Source organism: Megascapheus bottae, chromosome 22, assembly GCF_031878675.1.
Source record: "Megascapheus bottae isolate mThoBot1 chromosome 22, mThoBot2.hap1, whole genome shotgun sequence".
In the NCBI taxonomy this organism is placed as follows: Eukaryota; Metazoa; Chordata; class Mammalia; order Rodentia; family Geomyidae; genus Megascapheus; species Megascapheus bottae.
This window is the reverse complement of record NC_143530.1, coordinates 2488858-2506873: the sequence shown is the minus strand read 5'-3', so window position 1 is coordinate 2506873 and position 18016 is coordinate 2488858. Positions and strand designations below refer to the sequence as shown.

At 49.1% G+C, this 18016-nt stretch overlaps 1 protein-coding gene across 1 annotated transcript; it reads left to right on the top strand.

The window, feature by feature from the left end:
• The first annotated feature begins 5844 nt into the window (after positions 1–5844).
• Fbxo9 (F-box protein 9) lies at positions 5845–17639 on the top strand. The gene is made up of 12 exons (XM_090355476.1): positions 5845–5948; positions 6928–7086; positions 7815–7872; positions 10493–10592; positions 10689–10819; positions 11679–11793; positions 12094–12212; positions 12401–12491; positions 13348–13443; positions 13715–13808; positions 15138–15289; positions 17070–17639. The coding sequence occupies exons 2-12, from the start codon at positions 6940–6942 to the stop codon at positions 17176–17178; spliced, it is 1212 nt and encodes a 403-aa protein (XP_090211602.1). The 5' UTR covers positions 5845–5948; positions 6928–6939; the 3' UTR covers positions 17179–17639.
• Positions 17640–18016: the final 377 nt, after the last annotated feature.

The window sequence follows — 18016 nt, the reverse complement described above, 5'->3', positions numbered from 1 at the left end:
ACTCCATACGCGTTCGCAAAAGGAAGCTAAGAGGCTACGGACCCCGAGGGTCTGCAGGGAAACGCTAATCACCCCTGGCTTTAGGAAACCACTGGCGTGTGGAAGAATAAAATACCGTTCGCTCCACCCGCCGGCCTGCTGGAGCTGAAACCAGCGTGGGGCTGCAATAAGAGGCGGCGTCCGGGGCCCCGTGTGAGTTCCGGCGCAAGGTGGGGCCGCGAACCACAAATCCCAGGGAGCCTTGCGAGGCGCCATCCCGGCAGGACCCGGGCTCCAGGCCTCGGAGCCGCCCGTCCGACCCCATGGTACTCTGGGACTTGTAGTCAGACGTGTCTCGGGAGGGTGGTTTTCTCCCGCTACCCGTGCTGTGTACGCGATCTCATCCCCCGCCCCTTTCCCCACTTCCCCCTATCTCAACGCTCCGGTTTTAGGCCAAGGTCTGTAGCAGCGTGTGGCTCGAGCCCCACGTTGCGACCGTCCCTAGCGCACGTCTAGTTTATCCTTAGAACGATGCCGCTCTGTTTGACGACGTTTTTGAGATGATGCCTGTGGACGTTTGCCACTGGGCTGGACGCGTGAGTCGCGTCTGGAGCTCAGTAGAGGCGTCCAGTAGGTCCACTCCCTCTAGGCCGCTCCGGGATCCCCGCAGGTGACCACCGAAGCCCCGCCTCCGACCGCCGTGGCCGCTCCGCGCACGCCCAGTGCGTCTCTCACGCGGGCCGGCCCGCTCCGCACATGCCCAGTGCGTCCCTCACGCGGGCGGCCCGCTCCGCGCATGCCCAGTGCGTCGCCCGTCTCCGCAGCGGCGTCGCGGATCTCCAGCAGGCCGGCGCTCCAGCTCCCCTCAGCCCGGGCCCGCGGCTCCCGCACCTCCCCGCGGCTCCCGCAGCCCGTCCCGGCCGCCGCTCCCGCGCGCCCGGACCTGGCCCCAACCCCGCGCGAAGATGGCTGCCGTACGCCGGGCCCGCAGTTACTGCCGCTGCCTGGTGCGCTTCTCCGACCGAGAACTCTGCTAAGCCCGCCGCGGTAGACGGGCAGGAGTGGACACCGGACACGGCCCCTCCGCGGGCGGCGCCGCCCGGCGGCCAGCATGGTAACCGCGGCGGCGGGGCGGGGCGGGGCGGGGCCGCGGGCCGAGCGGGGCCGACCTGAGGGGCGTCGGCCCGCCACCTCCGCCGGCCCGAGGCGACGCGAGGCTCCTCAGGACGCCGGGCGCGCCCGGCTCGGGGGGAGCGCGGCCGGCCTCCGGGAGGGTCCCAGGCCCCCGCCCGGGGCCCTGGCGCGGAGCCCGGCCACCTCCTCGGCCGCCGGGTCCACCGCGGACCCGCGTTCGTGGCTCGCCCTCTGCCTTCGCGCCGGTCCTGGGGCTCACGCTCAGGGACTGGGCTCCTCCCTTAGGTGTTGCACCCTCCGCCAGCTGTGTCCACGTCCTGTAAGAGTCCCATGGTTTCCTGTCAGAGCCCCTGCGATGGCAGGCAGGCAGGCCTTGGCCCTATCCCTCATCTTGGTCTTTTTCTTTTTAAATAAGTGCATTGACAGAACGGTTCTATTTTGTGTAGCTGCTCTGGAAGAGAGAAAAACGGCCTTGGTTGACGCTTCTAGAATTTCTGGAGTCGGATTTCTGTTGAGGATTAAGTGCTTGACCTTTCCATTTCCCTAATCGCACCCGTGAAGCAGAAGTGACAGGAAGAAGGCAGCCACATCAGAGAAAGATGATACTCTGGTCAGGCTCAGTGGTGAAACCAGAAAAACCTCTGGATACAGGGAGTGCTGACGTTGGCCACATGTAGTCAAACCCCAGGTCTTGTTTGCATGTCAAAATCAAGGTAGTAGAGGACTGGAACACTAGCTCAGGGAGGGAGAGAGGTTTCCCATTTTGTTTCTTGACTTTCAAGTCTGTAGTACATTTTATTTACTCAGCCATGTGTCAAGCACCAGTACTAGCCTGGCATAGTTAGATTTTGGTCCAATACTATATCTTCAAGATGAAGATCTTTTCAGATAAAAAGGTATTTTAGAAATCACCTTTTTTTTTTTTTTTGCTAGTCCTGGGCTTGAGCTGAGGGCCTGAACACTGTCCTTGGACTTTCTCAAGGCTAAAGCTCTACCACTTGAGCCTCGGCTCACTTCTAGCTCTTTTTCTATGTATGTAGTACGGAGAAATCAAATCTGTATCTTTGTGTAATGCTAGGCAAGTACTCTACCACTAGGCCAAACTCCTGGCCCAGAAAAAGAGACTTCTCAGTCAGAGGCATATATATGTGTTAGGTACCTCGGTTCCTACTAGAAAATACCTGTATGGGATGGACTGGCTCCCTTTCTCTGGGCCTCTGGCAAAACATCCCATTTCAGCAGGAGTATGTGCCAGCTGAGCCTGCTCACCCAAATGCTAGGGGATGGAAGAGGAGGTGCCATGGCCCACCCTCAGGATCTAGGACCTTCTTCCATGCCCACCTCCCAGAGTCCCACCCCTCCCAGGAGAGCCAGCCCAGCCACCCATTAGCATGTGGATAAAACTCCAGGCAGCTGCTGCCTGATTAATTTCCTCCCCATCCACCCTTTCTGTTGTGCAAATGTAACTAGTGGGGTATTGCAGGCACCCCTCCTGCAGCTGGCTGCCAGAGATAAGGCCGGCAGTCTTGCCCTGTAATGCAGTGTAAGAAGACTGGTCAGTCTGTTTTATCTGTGATCCTAGAAGCATTTCCAATAGTGAAAATTTGCAGTTGTGAAGCTCACTGGCTTTTGAGCTGGGTGAAGTTGGTTCTGCTGTTATCACTAGCTGCGCATCAAGGTCATTTCCCTGATTGCCCCATTTTTGTACAGAACGCATCACACTGAGAGCTGAGCAAGCTCGGTTTCCTAATAATGTATTAGCTAACAGAGGAACTGAGGCAAACTTCCATTTCTGCTGGGAAGCAGGAGTTGTAGAAGGATAAATCGAGGGACTAAGACCTTCATGAAGCCTAAGGTCGCATGCAGTAGTTCCAGGCCAGGGTTTATTACACTGGAAAGCACTCCAGTGTGTCAAGATGGGATTTATAAAACAGATTACATAAAAATGCACTCCTAGCTGTAATTCTTTGACAAATGATTTTCCTAGTACCTTTAGAATATTAAAAACAAAAACAGAACTGGTTCTGATAGAACATGTTCATTAATGTGTCAGTTATATAAGAGGTGGGCCATCTTTCCCTGTAATTAATTTCTTTTTTTTTTTTTTTTGCCAGTCCTGGGGCTTGAACTCAGGGCCTAAGCACTCACTGTCCTTAGGCTTTCTCAGAACTAGAGCTCTACCACTTGAGCCACAGCACCGCTTCTGGCTTTTTCTGTGTATATGGTACCAAGGAATGGAATCCTGGTCTTTGTGCATGCTAGGCAAGCCCTCTTACTAGGCTAAACTCCTGGCCCACTGTAATCTTTTATGATATCCACAAAACATACATTGCTGAGCTCTATACCATTCCAATTATTTTTTCCTTCTGAGTTGTTCTTGGCTACCTTGGTAAGCATTTTAAACAGGATCTTTAAGTTGTTCATTATACACTATTAAAAAGAATAAAGAGGGGAGGAAAAGTGGGAGAAAAACATGGGAAGGGGTAACTATTCAAGAAGTAATACACCTACTACCTGATGAATGTAACTGTAACTCCTCTGTACATCACCTTGACAAAAATAAAGTAAAAACAACAACAAAAAATAAAATAGCCAGGCACTAATGGCTTGTGCCTGTAATCCTAGCTACTCAGGAGGATGAGATATGAGGATTCAAGTTCAAAGCCAGCCCAGACAGATTCATAAGACTTTGGTTTTTTTTTTTTTTTTTTTGGTCAGTCATGGGGCTTGAACTCTGGGCCTGCGCTCTGTCCTTGAGCTTTTCAGCTCAAGGCTACCATTCTACCCCTTGAGCCACAATGCCACTTCTGGTTTTCTAGTGGTTAATTGGAGGTAAAGAGTCTGATGGACTTTAGTGCCTGGGTTGGCTTTGAACCTTGATCCTCAGATCTCAACCTTCTGAGTAAATAAGATTACAGGGGTGAGCCACCATGCTCAGCTTCATAAGATTCTTTTTTTTTTTTTTCTTTTTTTTTTTTTTTTGCCAGTCCTGGGCTTAAGCTCAGGGCCTGAGCACTGTCCTTGGACTTTCTCAAGGCTAGAGCTCTACCACTTGAGCCTCAGCACCACTTCCGGCTTTTTTTTTTTTTATATGTGGTACCGAGGAATTGAACCCGGGTCTTCATGCATGCTAGGCAAGCACTTTAACCACTAGGCCAAACTCCCAGCCCTTCATAAGATTCTTAATCTCCAATTAACCACTGGAAAACCAGAAGTGGTACTGTAGCTCAATGTGTTAGAGCACTAACCTTGAAGGAAAAAAGCTTAGTGACTGTGTATCAGTTTTGTCTAATAGGTATCACTAAACTTCCCTTTGAAGAAGATATCTACAGAGAAGAAACTTTGTATTTCACCAGCATAAAACATTATAATAGTCCACTTTAGGAATTGGCTGAAGTTTGTGGATACTGAATGTTGGATTGAGCTGGCTCTGAAAGTGCAAGTAGGACTTGGCCAGCTAGTTGCATTTCAGCACTTGGCTTCCTCCTATAAAAATGCATCACCCGAAGCTGGGTACAGTGATATACTCCTAGCTACTCAGGAGGCTGAGATCTGAGGATCAAGGTTCAAAGCCAGCCCAGGCAGGAAAGGACCGGAGACTTATCTCCAATTAACCTCTAGAAAACAGGAAGTGGCACTGTGGCTCAAGGGGTAGGGTGGTAGCCTTGAGCTGAAGAGTTCATGGACAATGCCCAGGCTGAGTTCAAGCCCCATGACCCACCAAAAAAAAAAAAAAAAATACATCACCTGCAAGGCAGTTTTGGGAAGGAGAAAAACCTCTTCACCAGAATCTAGTCAAGCCCACTAGATCTAGCAATGATTTATATGGAATAGAAGCGTAAAGGCACATGTGTGACACTACAGCAACATCTGACCCTACAGGAGAGTCATCCATGTTCATCTGAAGTCGCATGAAACAGGAGGGTGAGGAGATGAGAAAATAATTGAGAAATGTCAACCAGCGGCAGTAGTGGCCCTTATTCAAAACTTGATTCCACAAAATAAAAATATGTATACTTCATATTCTCAGAAATACGAATACTAAAAGATACTTGCCATTGAGTTTTATGTTAACTATTGAAAGTGGGCTGTGATTACTTGAGGATTGATTACTGTTGTCTTTACTGTTGAATATATTTTCTTATAAAAAGTTAAAATACATTTGGTTTTGCCAAGCACTGGTGGCTCATGCCTATAATCCTAGCTATTCAGGAAGTGACGATCTGAGGTTCGTGGTTCAAAGGCAGCCCAGGCAGGAAAGCTAGTGACACTCTTATCTCCAGTTAACCACTAACGCTGGAAATGGAGCTATGGCTCCAGTGGTAGAGCGCTAGCCTTGAGTGAAAGAGCTCAGGGGCAGCGCCCAGGCCCAGAGTTGAAGCCTCAAGATGAGAAAAACCAAAACGAAGAAAGAGCAGTTTTCCATGGTTGACAGTGGGAACCGGCTTCACTCACCCATGAACCCGTCCCATCCAGCCCCTCAGGAAAGGGCTTGGACTATCACCCAGGACTGGAATGGTTTGGGGATGGAGGGAAGCTCTGTTAAATTTAGGGGAATGAGCTGTGAAGATTCGTGGTGATGTACCTCTAGTTTGAAGTCCAGGCTCTTTTTCCTTTGGAATGAGTGAGGCCTTACACTGCCCTTTCCCCCCTCCCCACTGGGCCTGGAGATTTGGTGGGCTCCATGAGGACCCATGTGGGAGGGAGGCTGGTATTCACCTGTCCCTGATGTCACTTTGGTTTTCCCTTAGGCAGAAGCTGAGGAAGATTGTCATTCTGACGCTGTCAGAGCTGGGGATGATGAAAACGAGAGTCCTGCCGAATCAGACCTGCAGGCATGTACTGGTGACGCACCCGGTCCTCGCGCTCCAAGGCGTAGGCAGAACACGAGGGCATAACTGGGTGGGGGCAGGAAGGAGTTTTATTTGTATTGAATATAACAGGATTTTTGGTATTTTATAGCATATCTAAACTATATTACAGACCTCTGTATGTGAAAAGAGATATCAATAATTTTTGCTATGTAACTGCATAGGTACAGATTATTCAAAAGAAGCCTCCGCTGACTCAAAAAGATTGGCAAGTGTGTCTACTTAAAGTTAAAACCTGTGCGTAACAAAAGACAACACAAATAAAGCTAAAAAAAAAATAGCTAGCACAACAGTTTACCACGTCGGTAGAGGTTTGCTGTCCTCTATAGAGTGCTTGTAAATTAGAGGAACACAGGACGGAAAGATGGAAGTGGATGATGAATGGAAAGAAATATTAAATATTTGAAAGTCTAATTAGCCTCATTAATGATTTAGTCAGTTTGGTGAATAACGGCTCTTGCTGTCAGGGGAATTGTGAATGTGCACAGTTTGGGGGGAGGGTAGACTGACCAAATACAAAGCAAGTATCCCGTTCAGTTCAGCCGTTCTTCCCCAGAGCAGACCCAAGGAAGTGGAATGTGAGCAGGTAAGCTGAAGTGCAGGTGTTTGTCCTGGCGTCATGTGCTTGCATAGCAAAGCATAAATATCCATTGCTGTGTTAAGGAAGGCTGCCTTGGTACTGTGAAGTACCCTGCAGCCAGGTAAAAGGATAAAGTAAATCTTCACGCATCGAGATTGGAAAAACTTCACTGAGTGAACCGATGTTCAACTGACAAGCTTTTAGACATTTTGTGTGTGTGTCTGTGGGTGTCCATCCATCCATCCATCCCAAAGACCCTAAGAGATGAGCATGTGCACGGGAGAACTAAGCGTGGGTATTGAGCAGTGTAAAGAGCATGAGGGAAACTGAAAGCTGGGTATGTTTTACCTCGTCTCCTCTTAGGCACAGCTGCAGATGTTCCGGGCTCAGTGGATGTTTGAACTTGCGCCAGGTGTGGGGTCTAGCAGCCTGGGAACACAGCCTTGCAGAGCAGCGCGAAGTGCCCCACTGAAAGCAGCGGCAGACACCAAAGGGAAACAGGAGCTGGCAAAGGAAGAAGAGTTAAGTATTAAGAGGTTTTAACAAGTGACCTTTTGTAACACATGGAAATGTTCAGTGATATAGCAAAGAAGTCATAACATAGAACATGTAAGACAAGAGAACTTTTCCTCCGCCAGAAGTGGTGGGGCCCGCCTGTGACCCCAGCAACCAGGAGGCAGAGGCAGGAGGACCAAAAGTCGTCCCAGGATAAACAGTGAGACTTGTCTCAAAAAGTCTAATAAAAAGAACTTTATCCTGATGTAGAGAATTTTCACTCAGGGCTGGTGCTCTACTGCTTGAGCTATGACTCTACTGTAGCTTTTTGATGGTTCATCAGAGATGCGTCTCATGATGTCTTGTCCTGCCAGCTTTGAACCATGTTCCTCAGATCTTGGCCTCCTGAGGAGCTGGGGTTACAGGCATGAGCCCCGGCTCGCAGCATTTGCCCATTTGTCTGTGTGCCTTGTGAACATTTCCTGCCAGCCCTCAGTGGCCCTGTCTTGTGACAGAGCACCGCCTGTGACGAGGTCCAGCCCACCCTCTCTCTGTGGTCATGGTGGTCCTGGTCTCCAGGGCTTTCCTCTAAACATTTTCAGCACATAATACGCTGTTGGTGTTCAGGTAAGGGATGACGTTGGGGTTGAGGTCGGAGTGCACTGTTGTCTCCCAGGCCAAGACTCTGCTCTTTACGCTCATTGTTAGTACAGATTCCAGACAGCTTACTTTGTTTTGCTCCTGTCCTTCGGTAGGCTCGAGAACTCTTCTTGAAGGCGGTGGAGAAGGAACAAAACGGAGCCCTCTATGAAGGTAGGCCTCCCTCTCTTGGCTCAGGACGTCAGCCGCTTTGATGCACCCACTGTCCCCTGTGTAGGACTTGCTTAGTATAACTTCGTTCTCCATAGACCCAAGTCGGCTTTTAGGTAAAAATAAAAACGAGTATATGACTTGTCTTCAAAGGATACTGCTGGGTGTCAGGATCATACTGATAGAATGAGTAAAGTAGATTGTTGTACATTTAATTTGGTTTAGTTTAGTTTTTCCCAGTCCTGGAGCTTGACTTAGGGCCTGGGCAATGTCCTTGGACACTTTTTGCTCAAGGTTAGTGCTCTACCACTTGAGCCATAGTGCCACTTCTGGCTTTTTTTCATGTATGTGGTACTGAGGAATCGAACCCAAGGCTCCGTGCATGCTAATGAGCACTCTACCTCTAGGCCATGCTCCTGGCATAGTCTAGTGTTAATAAAATTAAATTCATTTTAAAATAGACCATACTCCTTTCATAGGAAGAAAACATTTTACCAAAGAAATGTGCTCCAGCATTGTCTTTTCTTATGGGTTTTTTGGGCTGGTACGAAGGCTTGAACTCAGGGCTTTATATTCAGCTTGCTTGCTCACAGCTAATACTCTGCTGCTTGAGCCATGCCTCTCTAGCCCATCTTTTTGGAGATGGAGTGCCATGGACTTTTCTCCTAGTTTGGTTCAAACCACAGTCTTCTTTATCTCAGCTTCTGAGTAGCTAGAATTAATAGGCATGAGCTACTGGTGCTCAGCTAATTGTTTCTTTTCATGACTAAGAAATGAAGGGCCAGGAGTTTGTCCTAGTGGTAGAGTGCTTGCCTAGCATGCATGAAGACCCAGGTTCGATTCCTCAGCACCACATACATAGGGGGAAAAAAAGCTGGAAGTGGTGCTGAGGCTCAATTGGTGGAGCTCTAGCCTTGAGAAAGTCCAAGGACAGTGCTCAGGACCTGCGCTCAAGGCCAGGAACATGCATGTGAGGCCCATCCTGAACCAGAAGGTAGTCATGGTGGTGTGATGTCATTCCAGTTTCTGGAGGAATTGTAAATGGGTAGATTTAGATCTAGGCTAGTCTGGACAACAAGCCAGGGGCCTTATTTCAAAAGTGATAGCACCCTACTTCTAGTGGCTGACACCAGTCTACAATCCTAGCTACTCAGAAGGCTGAGAGACCTGAAATGTGAAGATGGCTAGAGGCATAGTTCAAATGGTAGTTAGCCTAGCAAGCAAAATGGAGTAAGCAGAAGCCCCTGGGTTTAAATCCCAATGCCAGTAAAAAATAAATAAATAAAGTTAATATGTCTCAAGTGGTAGAGTACCTGCTTAGCAAGTGCAAAGCCCTGAGTTCAAATCCCATTACCATCATAAGGAGAAAAAATAATAATAGTAATTGGGCCATGGGAAGATGCTTGTTCTTGAATCATTTGAAAATGACAAATGTCATTTAAAAGGGCTCACTTAGTCAAGTTCTGACATAGTCTTGGTTAATATGTGAGATGCTGAGATTCTCAACTCAAGTTAATGCATGGTAATGCATGCAGAATGTTAGAATGTGGCAGAACATGTCATGTAAGTGGGAAAAGCCCGGATCAGCCTGATGCTCCTGGGTACCAGTCATCTCTCTCTGTCCAGGGAGATTATTGGATGTTACAACTACAAGTCAGCTGACAGAAGAGTTACATCTGAAGGTAGCTTGGCACTGGGTGCCTGGGGCTCATACTTGTAATCCTAGCTACTCAGAAGGGTGAGATCTGGGAATCCAAGGTTCAAGGCCAGCCCGGACAGTAAAGTCCCCCATGAGATTCTTGTCTCCAGTTAACCACTAAAAAAAGGGGGAGAGGGACTGTGACTCGGCGTGGGAGTAGGGCGGTAGCTGAAGAGCTCAGGGGCAAGGCCCAGGCCCAGAGTTCAAGCCCTATGACCTAAAAAACAAAAACAAGTGAAATGGCACTGTGTCTCAAAGTGGTAGAGCACTAGCCTCGAGCAAAAGAGCTCAGAGATAGCGCCAGGCCCCACGTTCAAGTTGCATGACTGAAAAAAAACAAAAGTAGCTTGGCTAAAGGAAGTGCAATTTGAAGTATGAATTCAAAATCTTTTTTTTTTTTTTTTTTGCCAGTCCTGTGCTTGAGCTCAGGGCCTGAGCACTGTCCTTGGACTTTCTCAAGGTTAGATAGAGCTCTACCACTTGAGCCTCAGCACCACTTCTGGCTTTTTTCTATATGTGGTACCAAGGAATCGAACCTGGTTCTTCATGCATGCTAGGCAAGCACTTTAACCACTAGGCCAAACTCCCGGCCTGAATTCAAAATCTTTATTCTATTCCATAGGAAGGATCTCATTTTCTTCAACTCTGTCTAGAAATAAAATTTTGTTGTGTTTTCTTGAGACTATAACGATTACACTTTAAAGCTAAATATTTTAGAGTTAAGAACTAATAAAGTTCCTTTCTGAGGAGTATGCTTTTGAAGGTCAATTTGTTCAGGAACTACTGTTGCATAGAAGGAAGAAAAAGAATTTGGCTATTTGTAAAGCACATTAGTGAATTCAAATACAGTTAAAGATAGTCAAAGTAAAGGAAATGACAAAGTGTTGTTTGTGGCTGATACGCGTCCGTGTCTTCTTCTTTTAGCCATCAAGTTCTACCGGAGGGCTATGCAGCTTGTGCCTGATATAGAGTTCAAGATTACATACACCCGGTCTCCAGACGGTGACAGCACTGGAAACACCTAGTACGTGCAAGGGTTTGCTGTGCAAGTGTTCCTGGCTGTGTGTTTATGGTTATAGCATTTAACTCCTTTTCTTCTTCCCTCTCTCCTCCCCTCCAGCATGGAGGACAGTGACACCAGCAGCAAGATGGCAGACCTGCTGTCCTGCTTTGAGCAGCAGCTCACCTTTCAGGAATCCGTGCGCAAGCTGTGTCAGCCTGAGCTGGAGAGCAGCCAGACTCACATATCAGGTGTGGTTCCTGGCCAGGCCAGAGGGGGCGCAGTTCCCGGGATGCAGCTGAGCAAAGCATCTGAGCAATCTCAGGCGCGCTGCAGGGAGGTTGGATCTCTGCTAGGTGCTTCTGCCAGGCCGTGCACTGGGCCTGGTGGTGTGTGAATGTGTACAAACTCATGTGCTATTTTTTCATATGCTGAACATTGTCTTAAGTTGGGGGATTTTTTTTTTTTTTCAGACGAGGGCAATTTAAATTTTTCAAAGAGGTAAATACCTTCTCAGTTTAATCTAACACATGGTGAAAGTAATAACACCATGTGAATTGCTTACTTAGAATAGATTATGCCTCACAAGGACTTTAATATGTCCTGCTGATAAGAATCTTATAAGGAATGCTGGGCGTGGTAGCTCATGCCTGTCATCCTAGCTGCTCAGGAGACTGAGATCTGAGGATCACGGTTCAAAGCCAGCCTGGGCACTAATGTCACTAAAGTCCATGAGACTCTTACCTCCAGTTAATCAGCAGAAAACCATAAGTGACGCTGTGGTTCAAGAGATAGAGCGATAGCCCTGAGTTGAAGAGCTCAGGGATAGCACCCAGGCCCAGAGTTCAAGACCCACGAGCAACCAAAAAAAAAGGAATCTTATAAAGAAAGGTTATGCTTTTATACAAGTAGTCTTAAATATATTCTGTACTGAGAACAGACCTGTGATCATGGCAAGACTGCTAGGTAGCTAACAGACTCATGCCTGAGGTCTGGGCAGTACTGGGGGGGCAGCGTGGGAGGTCAGGCAGCGCCAGGACCGTGCGGGTAGAGGTGCCACACGTGGGCTGTGGCCAAGAGCCAGGCAGTCACGGAGGGGTTCTCACGCAGCTCTGCCAATGGAGGTCCTAATGTACATCTTCCGGTGGGTGGTGTCGAGCGAGCTGGACCTGAGGTCACTGGAGCAGCTGTCCCTGGTGTGCAGAGGATTCTATATCTGTGCCAGGTACTGTCTTTACTCTGTCTTCCTCTTGAAAAGAAGGATAGTTCAAAGGTAGCCTAGGCAGAAAAGTTTGAGACTCTGTCTCCAGTGAAGCAGCAACAATCTCAAAGTAGAGGTGTGGCTCAAGCAGTAGAGCCCAGCCTTAAGTGGAAGCATGAGGAAAGGGGCCTGACCCTGAGTTCAAGCCACAGAACTGGCACAAGAAAGGGCAGAGCCTCCTCCTTGTGGTCCCACTGATAACCAAAGTGCACCTGCCCAGAGGGACCTGGCTTGTATTTACTGGTGGTGTGCTCCTCTGCCTAGAGACCCTGAAATCTGGCGCCTGGCCTGCTTGAAAGTGTGGGGCAGAGGCTGCATTAAGCGTTTCCCTTACGCGTCTTGGAGGGAGATGTTCCTGCAGCGGCCTCGCGTTCGGTTTGATGGTAAGCTGCACTCAGCCCAGGGGAAGGTTACCCACATGCACTTGAGAGCACGCAGCTTTCACCCACAGTGGACCCGAGCACCAAGTGGAAGGAGACCTCAAAGAAAAGTAAAGCTGGCCTTGGGGTATGTGATTGTCACTTTCATGTTTCTGATATTCTTTGAAAAAAGAACCTTTCCTTTTCTCTAGGCGTGTACATCAGTAAAACCACGTACATCCGCCAGGGGGAGCAGTCTCTCGATGGTTTCTACCGGGCTTGGCACCAGGTGGAGTACTACAGGTACCCAACCCCACCACCTGACATCCGCTCGCCCTCCGCCTCAGGACGGGCCTGCAGCCCTGTGGTTCCTGGGCCGCTGCTGGAGCTTGCTTTGCACGGTGGCATTAATTAGTGCTTCCGGCACACATAAAATGCTGTAGGTGGTTTTTACTTAGTGAGTCAAGTTGGAAGTTCACTGCTTCCCTCTAAGGGAGATAGAAATGCCTCTAGTTTTGATGTTATCATTGTTATCCTCGTCATCTTTAACACAGTCTGTGAATATAGTGAACCTTGATCCGTGTCACTCCTTCATTCTCCCCCATCTCTCAAGATGCTAGGGCTTTTGCTTTTGTTTTTTCCATTTTTAGCTTTGCGTTGGTCCTGGGGCTTGTGCTTCAAGTTCTGAGCTCTTTGGCTCAAGGTTAGCCACAGCTCTATCTGCAGCTTTTTTTGTGGTTGAGTCTCTTGGTGGCTGCGAGTGTGGCCTAGTGGTAGGGTACTTGACTAGCGTGTATGAAGCCCTGGGTTCCATTCCTTAGCACCACATACACAGAAAAGGCTAAAAGTGGTGCTGTGGCTCAAAGTGCTTGAGCACCACCCTTCAGCAAAAAAGCTCAGAAACAGTGCCCAGGCCCCAAGTTCAAGCCCCAGAACTGGTTTTCAAAAAAGAGTCTTGTAGACTTTCCTTGCCTGGGCTTCTTGCCTGGGCTAGCTTCACCCTCCAGCCTAGCCAGGATTGCAGGCGTGAGCACGGGCCCCTGCATGCCTGTATCCTCGTTTGCCAGGGGTCCTGTTGTCTAACACAGGGGTCTGGGGGTGGCTCATACGCTGAGCTCCCGATGTGTTTGTACCTCGTGTGTTGTTTCCTTCTCTGCAGGTACATCAGGTTCTTCCCGGACGGACACGTGCTGATGCTCACCACACCCGAGGAGCCCCCGTCCATTGTACCCCGTCTGAGGACCAGAAGCCCCAGGTAGCCTTGCTTCTGTGCCCTCTCCGGGCTGAGTCCTCCGGTGAACCCAGGTCGGCTCCCTGCATTTCATGTCCGGCTGGTTTCAAGACAGGCGGGGAAAGCAGCCCTGGCAAGGCCTCTGTCTCCAGAGGCCTCTCCCTACTAGAAGGCTATGGAATCAATTTTCACTCCATTCTGACTCCTTCCTGGGTAGTTAGCAAGTGCCACTGTAATCCACAGTTGCCTCGATGGCATAAATACATAGCTAATAGGTTTAAATGTTATTTTTTAGGACTGATGCTATTCTACTGGGTCATTACCGTTTGTCACAAGACACAGACAATCAGACCAAAGTATTTGCTGTGATAACTAAGAAGAAAGAAGAGGTGAGTACCTGAATGAAGTGCCCTTGCCTCACTTCCTGTTCCCCCTGCTGTCAGCTAGACCTTCAGAGCTCTGTCGAGTTCCTGGCCTCCTCCTGTAGGCACGTGCATAGGTCTCTGAAGAGAGCTGGAAAGTTCATTTTTCCTTTGTTGGTGTGTGTGTGTGTGTGTGTGTGTGTGTGCGTGTGTGCGCGTGCACGTGCGTGTGTGCGCACGCTCATGTGGGTATGTGTGCTCTGTGTGCGTGCCTGTACTTGGGGCTTGAACTCAGGGCCTGAGCACTGTCCCTTAGCTTTTTCTGCTCAAGGCCAGCACTCTACTGTGTGTGCCACAGCTCCACTTAGGACTTTTTGGTGGCTAACTGGAGAAAAGAGTCTCACAGACTCTCCTGCTTAGGCTGTCTTTGAACTGCAGGCCTCAGATTTCGGTCTCTTCAATAGAGAGGATTGCTTTTGTTGGAGAGGCATTTCCGGTTTTTCTAGCTGGTTTTTCTGTCGTGGCTCGGGTCTCCTGGGAAGTAACTGGCCGCCTGGTGCTGGCACCTGCTTCCCTTCCCCGTCTCTGTGGTCCCGGAGTCTGCTTGGTGAATATGCCTGCTTCCCCCATCCCCAGCGAGGCTCTGCCCCAGGTGGGCTTCCGCTTCCCCTGAGAATACGCGTACCTGTGGAAGAATCTTCCCTCCTTCCTGATCTTACAAAAGGAAAACCGAGTCCAGCAAATGTGAAAGTGTGATTGCTGGAATTAACCCTGTGGGGTTGAATTTTAACAGATGGAAGCCCTGGTGTCTTCAGAGCTTGTACACGCGCATTTCTTCTGTCCTGTTGAGAGTCTGCTATACCTAGCAGCAGCATGGAGTGGGCAGTGGGCAGTGCTTGCTGCTGTTTCTGAACACTTGCTAGGCACGGAGCCCCTGTTTAGCATCGGGTGTCTGTGTCAGGCGAGGGCATGGCTCCGACTATGAGTCCTGTCCCCTTGGGGCTCCTATGCTGGCTTCTCTGCCTCCCTCTGGTAAGTCCCGGGAGGCCGGGCCTCTCTGAGGGACAGAGATTGTAGCTTTGTGATCTTGACTTTCCTGAGGTCAAAATTGGGGATTGTGGAGCCCTGGTATAGGTTGGGGAAGGCAGGTGGCCATGGCTCACTCCTGTAACCCCGGTTACTTGGAATGCAGAGATGGAGAGGATCACAGTTCAGGGCCAGTCCAGGCAGGAGAGTTTGGGAGACCCCTTCACGGTAACACGTGTCTGTCTTGTGACCGAGGCGCGTGAGCCCCGGGGGCATGGTGAGGCCAGGTGTGCGTTCACACAGCAGTGATCGTGACCTTGCCTTCCACAGAAACCACTGGACTACAAGTACCGCTACTTGCGCCGCGTCCCCGTGCAGGAGGCTGAGCACAGCTTTCACGTGGGGCTGCTGCTGTGCTCCAGCGGCCACCAGAGGTTCAACAAGCTTGTCTGGATCCATCACTCCTGCCACATGACGCACAGGTGGGTGGCGTGGTGGGAGGTGCCCACGGGCTCTGCGGGGACTGTGTGGGTGTCGGATTCCTCACAGATTGCCGGACAGGGGGCACAGCTGGGTTTGCTGAGAACAGCCCAAGGTTAGGGATTCTAGTAAATCCCAAGCAGGAGATTTTTCAGGAGGGGTGGACAAGAACAGAGCAGATTCCCATTGCCAAGAAATGTTGACCTCAGCCCCAAACCCTCCTCACCACCAGCCAGCCAGAACCCTAAACCCATCTCAGGCCTTGCTGCCCTGGCCTTTCCCCTTTTTGCCTTTCTCCATAATGTCTGTCTGTCTGTCTCTCTCTCTCTCTCTCTCTCTCTGTCTCTCTCTCTCTGTGTCTCTCTCTCTCTACTTCTGTCTGTCTCTCTCTTTTTTCCAAGAAAGAAACAACCTTTAAGTGCTCTGGACAGTGGCTCAGGTTCAGGCGTGGCCTCTTAGAAAACTAGGATCGTTTGTTTAGGTGTCTTGTAGCTGCTTAGTGATCACATTGACTTCTTACAGTATCTTAGAAGACTTATCCTGTTTCTCTTGGGGTAGAGAGGGGACAGTAAAGGCTGTGGTGCAGCCAGAAATACAGTGCTGATCATAATAAAAGCCTTGAATTGCATATTGCCTTTGACCCAGGAATCTTAGGAGTATGTTTAAAGGACATAACTTTTTTTTTTTTTTTTTTTTTTTTTTTTTGTGGGTCATGGGACTTGAACTTAGCCTGGGTACTGTCCCTGAGCTCTTCAGCTCAAGGCTACCACCCTACCCCTGGAGCCACAGTCCCACTTCCCATTTTATAGTGGTTAATTGGAGGTAAGAGTCTCACAGTTTTTAGTGTCCAGGCTGACTTTTGAAACACAGATTTCAGATCTCAGATCTCAGCCTCCCGATTAGCTAGGATTATAGGCATAAGCCACCATGCCCAGCTAGAACATAATTTTTTGTCAGTCTCGGGGCTTGAACTCAGGACCTGTGCATTGTCCTTGGGCTTTCTCAAGGCTAGTGCTCTACCACTTAAGCCACAGCACCACTTCTGGCTTTTAAAAAAAAAATGTGTGTGGTATTGTGGAATCAAACCTGAGTCTTCTTACATGCTAGGCAAGCACTCTACCACTATGGCAGACTCCCAGCCCAGGACATAACTTTTTTTTTTTTTTTTTTTTTTTTTTTGTGGATCATGGAGTTTGAACTCTGCCTGGGCGCTGTCCCTGAGCTCTTCAGCTCAAGACTATCGCCCTACCTTTCAGCCAAGCCCCACTTCCTGTTTTCTAGAGCTTAGTTGAAGGTAAGAGTGTCAGGTCCTTTTGTGTCGGGCTGACTTTGGACCTTAATCCTCAGAACTCTGCCTCCTGAGTAGCTAGGATCACTGTGCCTGGTTGGACATAACTTTTTTTAAAGCATATTAATTGCTGAATCTCAGAGATAACCTAAATCACCAAAAGGAGAGTTACTGAATTATTGTGCAAGCAAATAGCGTAGTGTTATACAGCCATAAAAACTGGTTTCTGAAGAATAGAGAAAAATGCCAGAATATCACATGAAATAAAGAAGTAGGCTTGCCAAAAGCAGGTGGTGTCAAGACAGGGGTTGTGGTACTTGGGAAAAGCCAAGAAGCAAGGGCGCTTGTGCTGGTGCCTCTGCCTGCTTGGCCGTTCCTTGTGCTTTGCCAGCGTTGTTCTGTGTTTGGGAGTGTGCCATGTTACCTAGAGCTCCTCTGCCTGCACGCCAGGACCGGGGAGCTCCAGTTGAGGTCCCCTTGTCTTTTCCGTCCAGAGCCACGGGGGAGACGGCTGTGAGTGCCTTTGAGATCGACAGGATGTACACGCCCCTGCTCTTTGCCAGAGTCAGGAGCTACACGGCCCTGTCGGAGCGGCCGCTGTGACCGTGAGCCCCGCTCAGGCAGCACCCCACCCCGGGCGGCCGCCGTGAGCCTGTGCAGAGAGCAAGAGAGCACCTAAGTTATAAATGTACATATATATGGAATTGAAACTTATTTTAAATTGTTGGAATCCCTTTAAGAAGAGTATAAATTATTTTTTTTATTTAATGGGATTGTGATTCTTGGGGCGTTTTATTTTAAAATGTAAGTTTAAGCACATTTATGTTGCAAAACACCTTAATATGAAATGCAAATCATGTCATTTCTAAGCAGATTCATCGCGCAAGTCACCACCCGATCACCCCAGTAATTCACTGCATGGGCGGGGCTTCACCGCGCCAGATCTTCTTCCCCCCTCCCCCCCCCCCCCGCATGACTCAGTGTTTTTGCACTAAAGGTCAAAATGTGAACAACCTTTCTGGGTTCATTTGAAGCTGTTTAACCAATAAAGATTTTAAAAAGAATGTTCCTTTCAAAGAAATACATTTGAGTGATTTTTTTTTTTTTACACCAGTCGTGGGTCTTGAACTCAGGGCCTGAGCACTGTCCTTGGACTTTCTCAAGGCTAGAACTCTACCACTTGAGCCTCAGCACCACTTCCAGCTTTTTTCTATGTATGTGGTACTGAGGTATTGAACCTGGGTCTTTGTGCATGCTAGGCAAGCACTCTACTACTAGGCCAAACTCCCGGCCCCTTGAATGATGTTTTATAAATGAGCAGTTGTGGGATCGCCAGGAGTGGTTCAAGAGACACAGCCTCTCTCCCTCGCTGTCTTCACTGGACCAACCTGGATATAGCTAAGTGGAGCTACCAGATGGGGCGGCCACACAGCCCTCGGCC